Source organism: Clavelina lepadiformis, chromosome 6 (assembly GCF_947623445.1).
Source record: "Clavelina lepadiformis chromosome 6, kaClaLepa1.1, whole genome shotgun sequence".
In the NCBI taxonomy this organism is placed as follows: domain Eukaryota; kingdom Metazoa; phylum Chordata; class Ascidiacea; order Aplousobranchia; family Clavelinidae; genus Clavelina; species Clavelina lepadiformis.
This window is the reverse complement of record NC_135245.1, coordinates 1,817,013-1,830,683: the sequence shown is the minus strand read 5'-3', so window position 1 is coordinate 1,830,683 and position 13,671 is coordinate 1,817,013. Positions and strand designations below refer to the sequence as shown.

General features: G+C 38.3%; 1 protein-coding gene across 1 annotated transcript; it reads right to left on the bottom strand.

Moving 5' to 3' along the window:
* Positions 1 to 404: 404 nt before the first annotated feature.
* LOC143462198 (synaptojanin-1-like) lies at positions 405 to 11,892 on the bottom strand. The gene is made up of 26 exons (XM_076960262.1): positions 11,740 to 11,892; positions 11,576 to 11,662; positions 11,156 to 11,298; positions 10,768 to 10,898; positions 10,521 to 10,635; positions 10,017 to 10,127; positions 9,737 to 9,882; positions 9,457 to 9,553; positions 9,056 to 9,161; positions 8,350 to 8,492; positions 8,027 to 8,179; positions 7,397 to 7,565; positions 6,865 to 6,998; positions 6,476 to 6,602; positions 6,044 to 6,204; positions 5,401 to 5,502; positions 5,130 to 5,227; positions 4,724 to 4,864; positions 4,219 to 4,411; positions 3,848 to 4,015; positions 3,537 to 3,686; positions 3,345 to 3,430; positions 2,831 to 3,028; positions 2,437 to 2,552; positions 1,866 to 2,302; positions 405 to 1,407 (listed from the first exon to the last, which is right to left on the bottom strand). The coding sequence occupies exons 1-26, from the start codon at positions 11,858 to 11,860 to the stop codon at positions 751 to 753; spliced, it is 4,290 nt and encodes a 1,429-aa protein (XP_076816377.1). The 5' UTR covers positions 11,861 to 11,892; the 3' UTR covers positions 405 to 750.
* Positions 11,893 to 13,671: the final 1,779 nt, after the last annotated feature.

Genomic DNA, 13,671 nt, shown 5'->3' with positions numbered 1-13,671 from the left:
TCCTGATGAAGGCTGGTAATGGTTTCGTTCGAATGTTTTCTACAGCGCCCATAATGCGTCAAACCAATCCACCCATAGGCGTAACCAAGAGGAGGCGAAAGGGGCCATGGTCCTTCCACCAAAAATTTTCAAAGTTTGGATTCCAAAGGTGAGTCTTTTGTTGAAAATATAATAAAATTTGTATACCGGTATATATTTGTGTTGTATAGTTCAGTTCCCTTGAACTCATCAGATATTTGTCACACCCCAAATTTTTTTTCTGGCTACACCTCTGAATCCACCATCTATGTATGATTCGTGTCACGGATATTGGAAATACCTGACTAAACAGACGTTGATTTTAAATGTTGGGAGAAAGCTTTTCATAGTTGTTCCCGGTAAGACCCAGTCCGCCACAGCAAATGCTAATTGACAGTTGGTATCCATTGATCCAAATTACTCCCACCTTCGTTCACAAGCTGTCTTTCCAACAGAATGGTTTCAGTGGTTGATCGTTAATAATTAATAATATGTTAATAAATAATCACAAGGAACGCTACAATTGGACGCAGCGAAGCGACGGAAAATGGAGCACGATTAAATAAGAATGTTAACTGACGGTTGACAGTGGTGTGCAGTTGATGGGGCGAAGAATAAATACGGAGTAACTTGCGATGACAGATGCTGTAAATTCAACCAATCCGCATTTAAGGAATAATCTGAAATTATTGCACAAGAAAAAACACAATTGCACTCTGACAACTTCATTCGTCATTGGAACTTGAAATCGCTGAAATCGGTTGTGAACGACTTGTTGATTTGATTATTTGTTTGTGACGTGGCGCCAGAGCACCACGGGTCTTGCTGTGAGGGCGCGGAAAAGACGTCAGAGACAGGCTTCACGGCGGCCGGCTCTGGTATAAGTGGCGCTGCTAAGCCATTTGGCTTTGTCGGCATTAATGGCCGTGAAACTGTAGCTCCCTGCGATGGCGCCAGTGTATTTGGTTGTGAAGGTAACAGTGGCGGCGCCATACCAGCGGGGTGTGGTGCCATTAATGAAGTGCCTATTTTAACAGACTGACTGAAGAGTGGTCCGGCATTTTTTTCGCTTGAGGTCGGCATTAATGGCGTAACCACGCTTGAGCTTTGCATGGGCATCAGTGGCGGCGGCATAGAAATGCCACAAATATAACTATCATCCAATAAATTGCCAGTTTCCATCGGGTAATGAACTGGAGGGTTAGCTGGCAAGGGAGGTGGTTGGCGTGGCTTCGGCTTTGATGGCGCCTTTGCAAAAGGGGGTGGTGGCGCGGCTCTAGAGATGGTTCTGGCCGCAGGCCGCGGATTGTTAGACGGCTGAGTTGGGTTAGATGGTGGCACCGGCGCACGCCGCTTGGGCAAAGTCTTCCGCGGTTTAATCTTAGGAGGCTGCAGAAAAGACAATAACAAGATATTAATGTGGTTACATTACCATGTTAAACCCCATATAACCAAAACCCAAAACCCGATAACTAAAACTCGCAACTAAAACGCATTGACTGAAAGTTAGGTTACTGTAAACCTGACTAAACCATGACACTCTTGTTATGGCACTTGGTACGTTTAAATTCCGTTTGCTGCTTATCCCTTGGGACACGAGACCTCCTATTCAGCATCTCTACCCAGGCTTCAATCTAACACCGGGGGTCACGCATACTGATTTCACATTGTGACGTTATAATCTCTGCGTCATGATAAGTGGTGAATATGAGATATATTTCTGGCAATAACTGCTTTGTTATAAAATATTTTCTCGGTTCTAATTGACAAGTCTTCTGCGACTTGAAGTTGCCTTGCCTGAGCACTTGTCCCATCTTTCAACAAGAAAATATTGATTGAACACTCACATCGAGAGATGAGAGGTCCCAGGTTGTCATGTCGACGGCTGGTTGACTCGGCAGCTCATCTGCGGCGGAACAGTCTTGGGGTTCAAAGGTTGATATAGGGGATTCCCCACAAAGAGAAGCTTGAGGAGGCCCCGTAGGTGAATAGTTTCTTTTGATGGCGGGCGGTCGAGGAGGGGCCTTTTTCGGAGCCTTGCTTGAAGGGGCAATGGCTTCAACGGGATCAAGCTTATTAGGGGTCGGCGGAGTGGAGCTGGGACGAGGTCTCGGAGGTGGAACCAGAAGCGATTTGATGTTGTCGCTTGACTGGCTGCTCGGTAGGGTCACATGACCATTTGAAGGCTGGTCGAGTTCCGCTTCATCGAGTTGGGAATTTGAATCGTCCGATTTGGCGGAGATACCTCCCAGACTTACTACATCAGCTTCCAAACTCTCATTATCTGAACAAAACAGTTGCTTGAAGTCGAAGCAAATTTATTTCATCATCAATTGCTTCACTGATAACTGAAGTGGCTACTTCCAACTTTCTAAAAGTTAAAAAAACAACTTCATGTAAATAACAATCACATCCCACCATTTTTGTTGGAAACCCGAATCCTAACTCCTTCGAACATGCTGCCATCAAAAGTCGATGCTTCCTCTGCCATCCAAGGCTCAGGATATATGACAAGCATACAACTCCGAAAAGATCTGAATCATTTGAAAAACATGCATAAAAACATGAGTTCTCTTGACTTAAGTCAATTTACGAGCGTCAAACTTTTGAGTCCTTTAAAGACTAAAGTAAATGCGATTTCATTTTGATGAAATATTTATAAATATTTCTCATTATTTATTATATTATTAGTATTTATATTATTATTTTCTATCACATTTATTGATTTAGATAATTACAACAGAGGTAGAAATGATCTCGTCCTTGCAGCAGTCATTGTAAAGTTGAATATAAAAAAACCGTCACTACATACCTGCATATTCTGTCCTCGCCAAGGTCAAAGGTCGCCAAGAATTTGTTAAAAATTGCTTCATTGCTCGGTTTTCCTTCAATGTAAACAAACACTGGACAACACGACGGCTGATGATTTCGCCAGAGGTCACAGAATACATTGTTCCGTTTTGTTTCATCAACAGCCCGTATTGAAATCTCAATCAAAGCAACCACAGGTCTGTAAATGGAGAAAAAACGATGACGAAATGCAAAATGCAGCAACAGTTTAAGGTGGAAATATTTCACATCATGTTTTCAAATTGTATTCTGTCTATTCACCAGCCCTGCGCAAGTTTGGCGTTAGAGCAGTTTCAAGCTTAATATCTTTAATCACTTTTTCTTAATTTTGACATTGATTTCATTATGTAGTGAGCATAAACATGAAGCCAACTATGAAAGCTGACAGAGTTTGCTGCAGCACCAGCAAATATAGCAGTGGTACCGCCACCATAACTCTACAGTAAAACAGAGCTCAGTTAATAACGAGAACCCACCTGTGGTCAGAAGTTTTAAGTTCTGCACGGTTGTAATGCTTCAAAGTGCCATCGAATGATGGATCAGTGTCTATCTCAACAAGACTCTGCAAAAACAATGTTAAAATATATTCTTGTATAGTTTATCTTTATTGTAGCAAATATTAGCACAAAAAATGCAATCGAGTTGCTGAGTTTTATACAAAAACACACCTGGTCATTATCCTGCAGCCATTTTCGTCTTTTCCAGAGTATTCGGTCAGTCCACGCCGGTACGCGACACTTTTCGCTTGTGTCATAATCGTCAGAGAAGAGATCGTATTTATATGTTGGAGCAAAGTTTACTACGCCCTCCATGAAGCCCTAAATAGAAGAGGAGGAAGGTGACAGTGTTGGAACAAATTGGCTGCAATTGCAAGTAGTTCGAACACTCAGAGCTCTTATAAAATACATAGAATTCATGTAGAACTATAAGGGAAGAAGAAGGGAAGGAACCATAAAATTCATGTATGTCGGAAACCCACCTTAAAAACGTTGCCCATTTTCTTCTGAACAAGAAGTTGATCATTTTCTCGAAGTTTTTCCCAGTTTTCCTCCTTTACAAGCTGCTTGACCTCATCTCCTGTCATGTCAATCCTGTAGTTGAAATCTCCGCACCAGAACACGTAGTCATGCATGAATAAAGCCCGACCCTGTGTTTCGCAGCAAATAACAACTTGTAATTCTGACAGTATTATTGTGGTGTCTTAATCGATGACAATCTACACTTTCAAGTTATTTTTAACACAGAAGTCGAACAACATTTTTTCATAAATTGTACAAAACAGAGGCACTACCACTAAAATCACCAAAAGTTAAAGTTGTTCATAATGTCTTAAAAATATAGAAGTCAGACCTTCGCAAATCCGAGACGAGACGAAATTTCACCAAAGTCATTGTTTCGTTCTTGAACTTGAGTCTGTCCAGCAGCAAAATGTGAACAAACAAAGCAGAGTGAACTGTTGAAGAGGATGAGCGAGATGGCAACGGCTCCTTTGTTTCCGGCCGCTCCTCCCATCCCAGTCTTTATCATTGAAATGGAAACCTCCCTGATGAGAGAAGAAAGCTCTGATGTTTGAAGTCGGCAAAACGACTTTAGATCACCTCCAGTTATTTATTTTTTGCATTTAAAATGCATTTTAGCAAAATTTTGCAATATCACAAGGGAATTACCCTAAGACATTATGCTACTTCTATAGTTACAGCAATGACAGCACATACGTATTATTATTGGCTTTAAGCATGGATTCCACGAAAAACAAAATTACTTTTTTCTGAACAGTTAATTCATCATATGTTGAAAATAATTAGATAAGAGTAAACTAATAGTAGTTTATGGTAATAGGCAAATAATAGCTTGCCTGACGTGAGCCGCCAAGTTTTTCTTTACAAATAGAAACAAACAAACGCCAACAAGTTGTTCCGACGTCACAAGAACATATTCTTGCTTTTCAGAAAGTGTTTTTTGCAATTCCGTGGCCCACGCTTGCTGGTTGGCTTGGCTGAAAGGTGAATATGTAATGATAACTTAGTGGTAGCGAAGTCAATATTCAACTGAATACAACATGAATTAAGTAAATATCTGACGTCATACCAAGCAATTGTCGCAGCTTTATCACACAAGCACAAATGCTTGAAGTGTAAATGTTTAAGTCGAGTTTAAACAACTGAATAACAGCTGTGACCATACCAGCTACAATAAAGAAGCCAAGGCGACCCAGCAGTTTTTACAAGTAGAATTAGCACAAGTAAAGCATGCAGCGGCACCTAGCATTTACTATGTTTCCTGCATTGAGCTCCACCATTTCTTCGAATCCGATTGCATAAATATCAACCGATCCGCTCTCTTCCGAGCCCTCATCCATCTGTGAAAGATTTCAATCAGACATCTAATTTCTTCCGCATAAGTGCAAGTGTCCACATTATTAGCAAGATCCTTTTTATGGGAGTTTTATTTCGGTAGAAAACTAGGCGATTACATGAGATAAATTAAAGCAAGGCACAGAAAACTAATACAGCTACAACAGAAAAAATTTACTTTGGTGACAAAATTGGCAGGAAACATCCCTTCCTGGCATTCACCATCCCTGAGGACTTTCCCGTGAAACCATTCCCCTTTTTCCTCTGTGACATCAACTACCTGAAAAAGACGTAAATCGTGTGACATACCTGGTACCAAATAAACATTAAACACCTTTGCTGAACCTTAGTCTGTTCCAAAAACTAAGAATAATTCGTCAACTACGATGGTATAAAATGCTTGATTTATTCAGGGAAATTATGAAAGTCTATTGTTAGAAACTTTTGAGTATTTTGTATATGAGATCGGTCAATTCAAACTGCATATAATGTGTCCAGCAGGTAGATATTAAATAGATGTAGTGGACTAATGCTAACATATCCCACAGTAAGCCAGGATTAGGCTTCTACTGCATAAAAGCCCTGTCTCAAAGTCGAATGGAAGGAAACAACCTAAATTGAACTCATTCACTTCATAAACAAATCTTATATTAAAAGAAACAGAAGCATTAATATGTTGTTGAAAGGATAACTTTTGATTTTTGGTTCTTTTGAATAAACTGGTCGCATTTGAAGCCTTATCTCAATTTCATTTCATTTTAGGAAAACAACTCAAGTGATGACAAATATGATTGTTACACAACAGTAAGTCTAACTCTAACCTCATTGGTCCGTAGTTCAAGATCTCCATCCTGCTGTGCGGGAAAGTCGTGATCGACGACGTGAGGATTCAATAATTGTTGGACGTAGGCTGCAGGAAATATTCCTTCGCTATCACCAATTGAACCATGCAGCCAATCACCACCTTCCAGCTCATAATCCACTATATTATGACATCATAGTCGCATTGTGATGGCAATGCCTTTATTTGGTTTCCTTACATTATTCTTGCAATAATACTATATACCAGTGGTGGGGCCAACAAATGTGGGGCAGGAGGTGCAAGAGTTATATTTTAATTCCTAGTAAACAGCGTTAGTAACAATTTTGAAGTTGGGGATCCGTGAGAAAGGAATTATTGCAGCTTGGGGCCCGAAAGTAGGAAACGGTTGGGAACCACTGCTATAGGGATAGTGGAAGTATAACAAACTCACCAGTAACAATGTCACTTAACGCCAACGATAAGTCGCTTTCTTCACTGGAGGAATATTCATAAACTGCCTGATAATATGATTTAGTGCTGACCGGATTTTCATCAAATATGAGCCAGTCTTTCAATGTCTGGAACAATTGACAAAATTAACCAGTAACGAAACATCTGACTTTATAAATTCTCAATTCGTACACGGTAAGCCTAAGAGTTCTTTGAAATACTGGGGGAACCCCGTAAACCAAATGTTATATATAATGGCAATGGCATGAATCATCAGATGCAAATGTAAGCTGAAGCATATGACAGAATACCCGATAGCGTAGTAGTCATGAAATCATTGCATGCAGCTAGCTTGGTTAACAACATATAATTGCTGTAAACCAACGTTACCTTATCTTTGTAAGCGATTGATCTAAACATTTTTCCACCGTTGACATTCCATGTCCCGACACAGACTCTTAGGGGTAGATTTTCACAATATTCCGCCTCCTTCTCAAACATCTTCATCGAGATACTTGCAGAGCCTGCATGAGATTATTGGGATGAGATTATTGTGCTGAGATTTTTGTAGTGAGATTATTGTGATGAGATTTTTGTAAGATAAAATCTGTAACATACTTATTGCTGACACCATCATTCATACAAAAGCCAGTTTTATTGTTGGAATAACATTATTCGAAGTTACGAGTCATGGAAAAAACAACATGCTCTCAATCACTTGGCACTTTTGCCTATTTCAGTGCATTGCACTGTACCTCAAGCACTGAACATGTAGTTAATTTTAAGCTAAGACAAGCCACTAATGCTTAACTTATGTTTTAAGATAATTAAGCATCTAAGCACTAAGTTAAAATTATCAAAGTTAAATTTCCCAAAGTCACAACATACTCATCATAAACATCTCATAAACAAGGCAACATACTCATCATATACTGCTGCCGATCCAGCAATGAGCGTGAAATTTGAGAGAGTTCAACATCAGGGAATGTGACTCGTAGTAATTTATCCATCGTGTCTTGTTTACCTTGATCAAGGAAATTATTCTGAATCGCTCGCGACACAGAGCGAGCTCCATCTTTCAATTTTCCAACCTTAAAATAGGAACGAAGTCAACGCATCTCATCGCTGTAAACGCTTAACGTAAGCAGTTAGTCAATTTTTTAAAGTAATTGATGAATCGTTACCTATTAATTATTATTAATCTAAAGACAAACAATTCGACTTAATAACTACGATTAGTGATCATGTGAAAACAATTTGAGACAACAGAGAGTGAAATGGATATATTAGACAACAAAAGCACTCACAGAGAACAGAGTCAAGTGTTACTTGGACAGAGATGTTTTGAAACAAACCTGAATGTCACTAGAAGTATGACAAGGACTCTACTATCCGTTTACTTCAACAAAATCAATACCTATGTGCTTAGCGGGCATGGCCAAGAAAATTATTGATTGGAAGTCAAAAATTAATCTAATTTACCCTCCTCTTTAAGCAAAGTCGTTTGCCTTAAATGCTACTGCAGAAGACTGTAATGACTTCAACTATATACCTTATCTTTTCCCTCCAGTGCACCGGTTCCAGCATACATCCTGCTGATTAAATCTCCCGTGACCTGCCAGGCTGATTTTAAAGATTCCGAAAACCTGGCCTGGAGTTGTGTGTTGTCAACATAACCTAGTGATTCCAATTGCTTTGAAATCATCTAAACAGTCATGGTTTTATGAGCAGACGAGATAATCGATAAATTCACTCATCGATCAAAACAACAAAAAAAAACACAATAACTTAGTTCACAATTGTTGATTTTATTTCAATTTAGCTTAGAATCAGTAGCAAATGGATTGAAATATTGCTTTCTCAGTTTTTTCTTACTTGCAGGCCAACATAAGATTGAACGCTGTTGGTCCTGTCCAAGCAATCCAAACAATTAACTCTTAGCACTCCAGACTGCGTTGCTTGGTTGCTTTCCGAGACGCACAGCACTCCAAACTTGTCCAAATGCAGATTAAGCTTATCTAATGATGTGTATGTAAAGCAGAACTGCATATTGTACAATGATCATGTTCCAATTTCAGACAATACATTGTGTGAATATCACAACGGTAGGTTTTAATGGCGCTTGTTTATTGCTGCTGTTTAGGCCAGCGTTCATGGTCAGGGCATTCAATACAAAGCAAAGCAGAAAAAATGAATAAAACAGCCAGAATATTTTTAAACACGATGAGCAAACGTTTTGTTTCAATCTAGAAACATTGTCGTTGTCTATGATTCCAGATTGAAACGAAATGTCTGCTCATCATGTTTAAAAATATTCCAGCTGTTTAATTCATTCTTTGAATTACAAACCACTCCAAACATTATGCACCAAATGACCGAAGTTAGAAAAACTTTGCAGAAATATGCAATGTACTATGAACGTTTTACCACCACCCATTTGGATCTAATATACAGACTTTCATTACGTAGATACCCGTGTCTAATAAGCGACTGAAAAGCAAACATTTCTTGACTGTGAAACCACGTTATTACAAATTCACAACAAATAGCGCGATAAATAAATACAGCGATGCCAACCCACCCATCAGCTTAGATATGTTGACAAACTTTCCCGCACGGCACTCAGTGTGATAGTCAAACTCTATCAACGGCATCAACTCGCAATATCTGTTCTGGTCATGATGAATCTGGACGAAGTGGACAAATATCATGTTGTAGCATACTACGAAATGCATCAGCCATCGTTTGTTTTGTTATACAACAGCACCAATGGCTGCAGTGAATCACTGTGTGAAGAAACGGGCGATCTTTGCCAGGCTTTTTTGCCAGACTTTTTTAAAGTTCTTGAAGTGAGCGATTTTGGCACAAAACATCACTAAATGTTGTAGGTATTTACCTGACATTGTACATGTGCATTGTACAATGCACATACATGGAAAATGTATATCGAACATAAAATCTGCATCATAAAGCTTCATATACCTGATATGCACGACTTAAACTTGCTTCCCCTTCCCTGGAGCCAAGAAGATTGACCAGAACACAGTTGGAATAAGTTTTGTGCAATTTGTCCACATGCCTGTTAGAAGTGAAAAGGTCATATAGTTAATCATAAGTCATCAACAACGGAACAACCAGTTCACAGAAACATTTACAACCACGAATAGATCACAAGTAACTGTCCTTTCAATGACAAACGACTGTGTTTGGAAGAGACTGAGATGCAATAAGTTACTGGTAGCCTCCATTAAAGTTAGCTCACCTGTCGAAAGCTTCTGCGCAGATCTCGTGTCCAAATGGCATCTTCACTTTGTGTGAGCCCACATTAAGACCTGGCTGCTCCCAGAATAAAGGTACAGATCCACGTGTTTGCAGAAATGATGTATAATAGTCTCCGATGGAAATGATCTGTGCATTAAAACAAATATCATACAAACTAAAATACATTCATAAATACAAATTTCTGGCCAGCAACCACGAATTGATTTCAAACAAACACAGCATATCAAAAACAACAGTCATAGTTATTGGAGAAGCTCTACCTGTTCGCTTTCAACATAATTTGCCACATTTCCACTGTGGTCAACCCCACGGACATTATACCTGGTGCCAACTCTTTCACAGCTCAGTCTGTTGATGATTCCAGCTCTGGCCTAAAGATATAATTTAGAAAATTATTTAATATTCAACTTGGAAGCATGCTTGAGTTAGGACCAACATTTCTGGGCATTATGCCGACTATCAGTTAGGAAATTCTTTCAATGTAAGGATCAATGAAAAAGGCCGGAGTAAATACTAGCCATCTGCAAATCTCTGCTTTTAATTTTAAAAAAGCAAGTAATTCCAAAATGAAAATACTGTTACTAATAAATATTGGGCAAAATAATTAAGAGAAAATGAAGAGTGGATTTGGATAAAAGCTATAGCCCACTAAAAATAAATTTCTATACAAGTTGTAACAAGTGTAAACTAATTTCATGCTCCAATGACATCCAAAGCATGCGGGAAAATACCTATAAAATGCCTTCTATACAAAAAGATTCTACCTGCTGTGCCCCAACATAAATGGTACGAATTTCCACTCCGCCACAGATGATGTCTAAAAACCAGATCTTGCTTTCGATGCCCCTCAGCATAAAATATGTAAGAAGGTTGCGATTCCTGAACAAAATATGCTTTAAAATCAAATTTCTACTAAATAGAATGCACATTACGACATTTGCTGTGCAAAGTACATTTGGCTACACTGCTACACAATAGTTTCACAGGATATTGAAATAGCACACAGCCCACCATAGAAAATGAGTTGGTTTCTCTCCTTTAGATTGACTAAGCAGTGAGCATGTTATGTCCAATGTATTTTTGCTTCCTTCAGCATTTGGAGCAACAAAGTAAAATGAACCAGAGCATAGAAGCCTCTTGAACTGCACAGAGAGTGAAGAAGTAAAAATTTACAATTTCTGAAGGATCGATTGACAGATAAACATAATAATTACAGGCTGTTGATGGTTCAGCCTAGGCAATTTATAATCTAAGATAGCAGCATTCGAACAAAGTTTTAATCCAAACGATTTAATACTAGAGACTACAGAGGGGTCTATAGTATGCAGTACTTTGAGATATAAAAATGCATAGGTTGCTAACCAGTGCAAACACAATAAAATACTGTACAAAGACTAACGTCAGAACCAGATGTGTCAATAGTTGCTTCTTTTATGGAGACAAACGCGACGTCAGTGATGCGATATATCTCGCTATCCAGCAAGCGCCCAACACTTCGACATCCAGTCACAAGAATTAAATGGCTGCTTAAAGCTTCAGAACCTAAATATTAAACACCAAAGAAAAATAATTTGTGGCAAAAAACTTCCCGTTAACACTGAAATCATTTTTATTCAATTTTGAAAATATGAATTGGGCTAATTAGTGCTATCAAATTGCAAATAACTACTAATATCATATACAGTAATATGATTACAATTTTATTCTAATTTATATATATTATGATCTATAAAGAAATAATTAGTATTTGAGGCACAGCATATGAATTCTCGATTAACTAAACCCATAAAAAAACTTGTATTTACAGAACCAAACATACCTCTTCCTAAAGTGATGACCCCAAGGCAACCATACGCATCTCCCAGTTTTGATGAGTTGGTTTTTAGTTCATTGCCTTCTTGGCCATCTTTCAGCAAAATAATTTACATGAAGTTTTACGTAATAACACAACACATTTCAGCAAATACATATATCGATACTAACCAAGAATAATGGAATAGCTGTCTTCAACCCATAAAAAATCTCTGCTGTTTCTATGTTCTAAGAGAACGCCAAGGCTTGGTTGTTGTATTTTCAATACCTTTAAGTGCCGGCCAAGTGACATACTAAGCTATCACCTTCACCCTACAGCACCAACCGGCTGCAAAAACAAAATTGATGAATCAAAACTTACACACATCAGATTCAATATCTTCAACTTCTTGCAGAAGTCATCAAAGAATGTTATGATACGTGATAACAAGCACAAGTGGCAAGCGCTAAATTTCAATGACATTTTTCTACAGATCTGCCAGATTAGCATCTGTATTCTCGCTACAACACTGGGCTAAGATGCTTTTGAGATGACTCCTTCTTGTAGTTTTACATCCTGAAACTCAAACTTCTAATCGTAATTGAGATCAGTCAAGATAATCTATCTCCTTTGACAGCTGCTGGTGTCAAACAGTGGGGGAGGAGGGCTTTCTTTCAACCCTACTCTTCTTCATTTTACTACTTTACTCTCAAAAGTCATAAATATCATTGCTAAACTCCAATATCAATCGTAGGGGAAAGTGCACTCTCTAACAGGTAAATAGACACAGTGACTTTTGTTCTTATGCTGTTTTTATACAAAAAGTAAGATCAGAACGACATGTCTTAATTTTTTAGAGGTCACACTTTTACATTCAAAAACAGTCCACAAACTTACATATAGTCTAGACTCCAAAATTGCAGCCAATTACCTAGATTTTTGGAGTCATTGGATTTTTGGTGTCATGCGCTTTCGACAATGGTGATAAAATGACAAATTCTATCATTAGGGATGGGCCAATACGAACCCAAACTGAATAGATTCGCCGAACATCATCTTTGTGGAAAATTCGAGCGAACACAAACATTAGCAGTGGCAAACCCGAATACTAAACTGCTTATAAATTTGACAAAAACTTTGGTAAAAAATAATGATCTAGTTTCCCAGCGAAGTTAAAACAGAGCCAACAGTACTTACAATCCAGATTGGAGAGTACGGTAGTTTTCAACGAGAAATTGGGCATGCAAAGATGCAACTTTTGGCATGATGGCGTGTCTTTATTTATTATAAATCGGTGTAAAGATAAAAAAATTCAGCATGCACGTTGATGAATCTCATGCGTGCAGCTGCCACACTTTCCACTACAGCATAAAATGAAGGTCATTTTGCTTTTTTTCAATCACTTTTCAAACATTACTTTTGGAACAAAGTGATTTTTTTAGCTACAACAAACAGGTCACATTGTTTCTTTGTTGTTTTGTAATAAAACATTAAATGCAATATGAATTAACAAGAATGCAGGGTTGTTATTAAGTTATATTTTTTTGACTCAAGCCATGTCAAATCCATTGAAATTGTGACTCAAGTCCAGTCAATGTCTTCAAATCAAAAACTTTTGAGGCTACACTAGGTTATACAGTGCATTAAATTGTTTATAACGTCATGTCTGTCTAAAAATTGGTCTGGTTGATACTTTTTACCATTAGAGAAGCATAATTTTTAAAAAAAGATATAGATTTTTGGGATCTATTGCAGAAGTGCACAACCATCGCAGATGCCTTTGCATACTAGACACCAGCTGTTTCAGTTGTGATGTCATCTGGTTGTGTACTTCTGCACTAGACACGATTTTCGTTACTTAAAGCTCTATTTGTTACTGTCAGATCACAGACTGCAAAGTATGGCAAGTGGACGCCCGAGATTTTTTTTCTAAAACGGCTTTGCACACCAAGGCAAACCGATGTCTTCATAAAAAAAGGAGACACTTTCTTTTGCTACGATTTATACCTCAAAATTAGTGTTTAAAACCGATATCTCTAAAAAAACGGAAAACACTGATTTTTCCCCAATTTCTATCGTTTAGGGACGCACCTTGCCTGCACTGCACAACCGCTGGGAAGCCT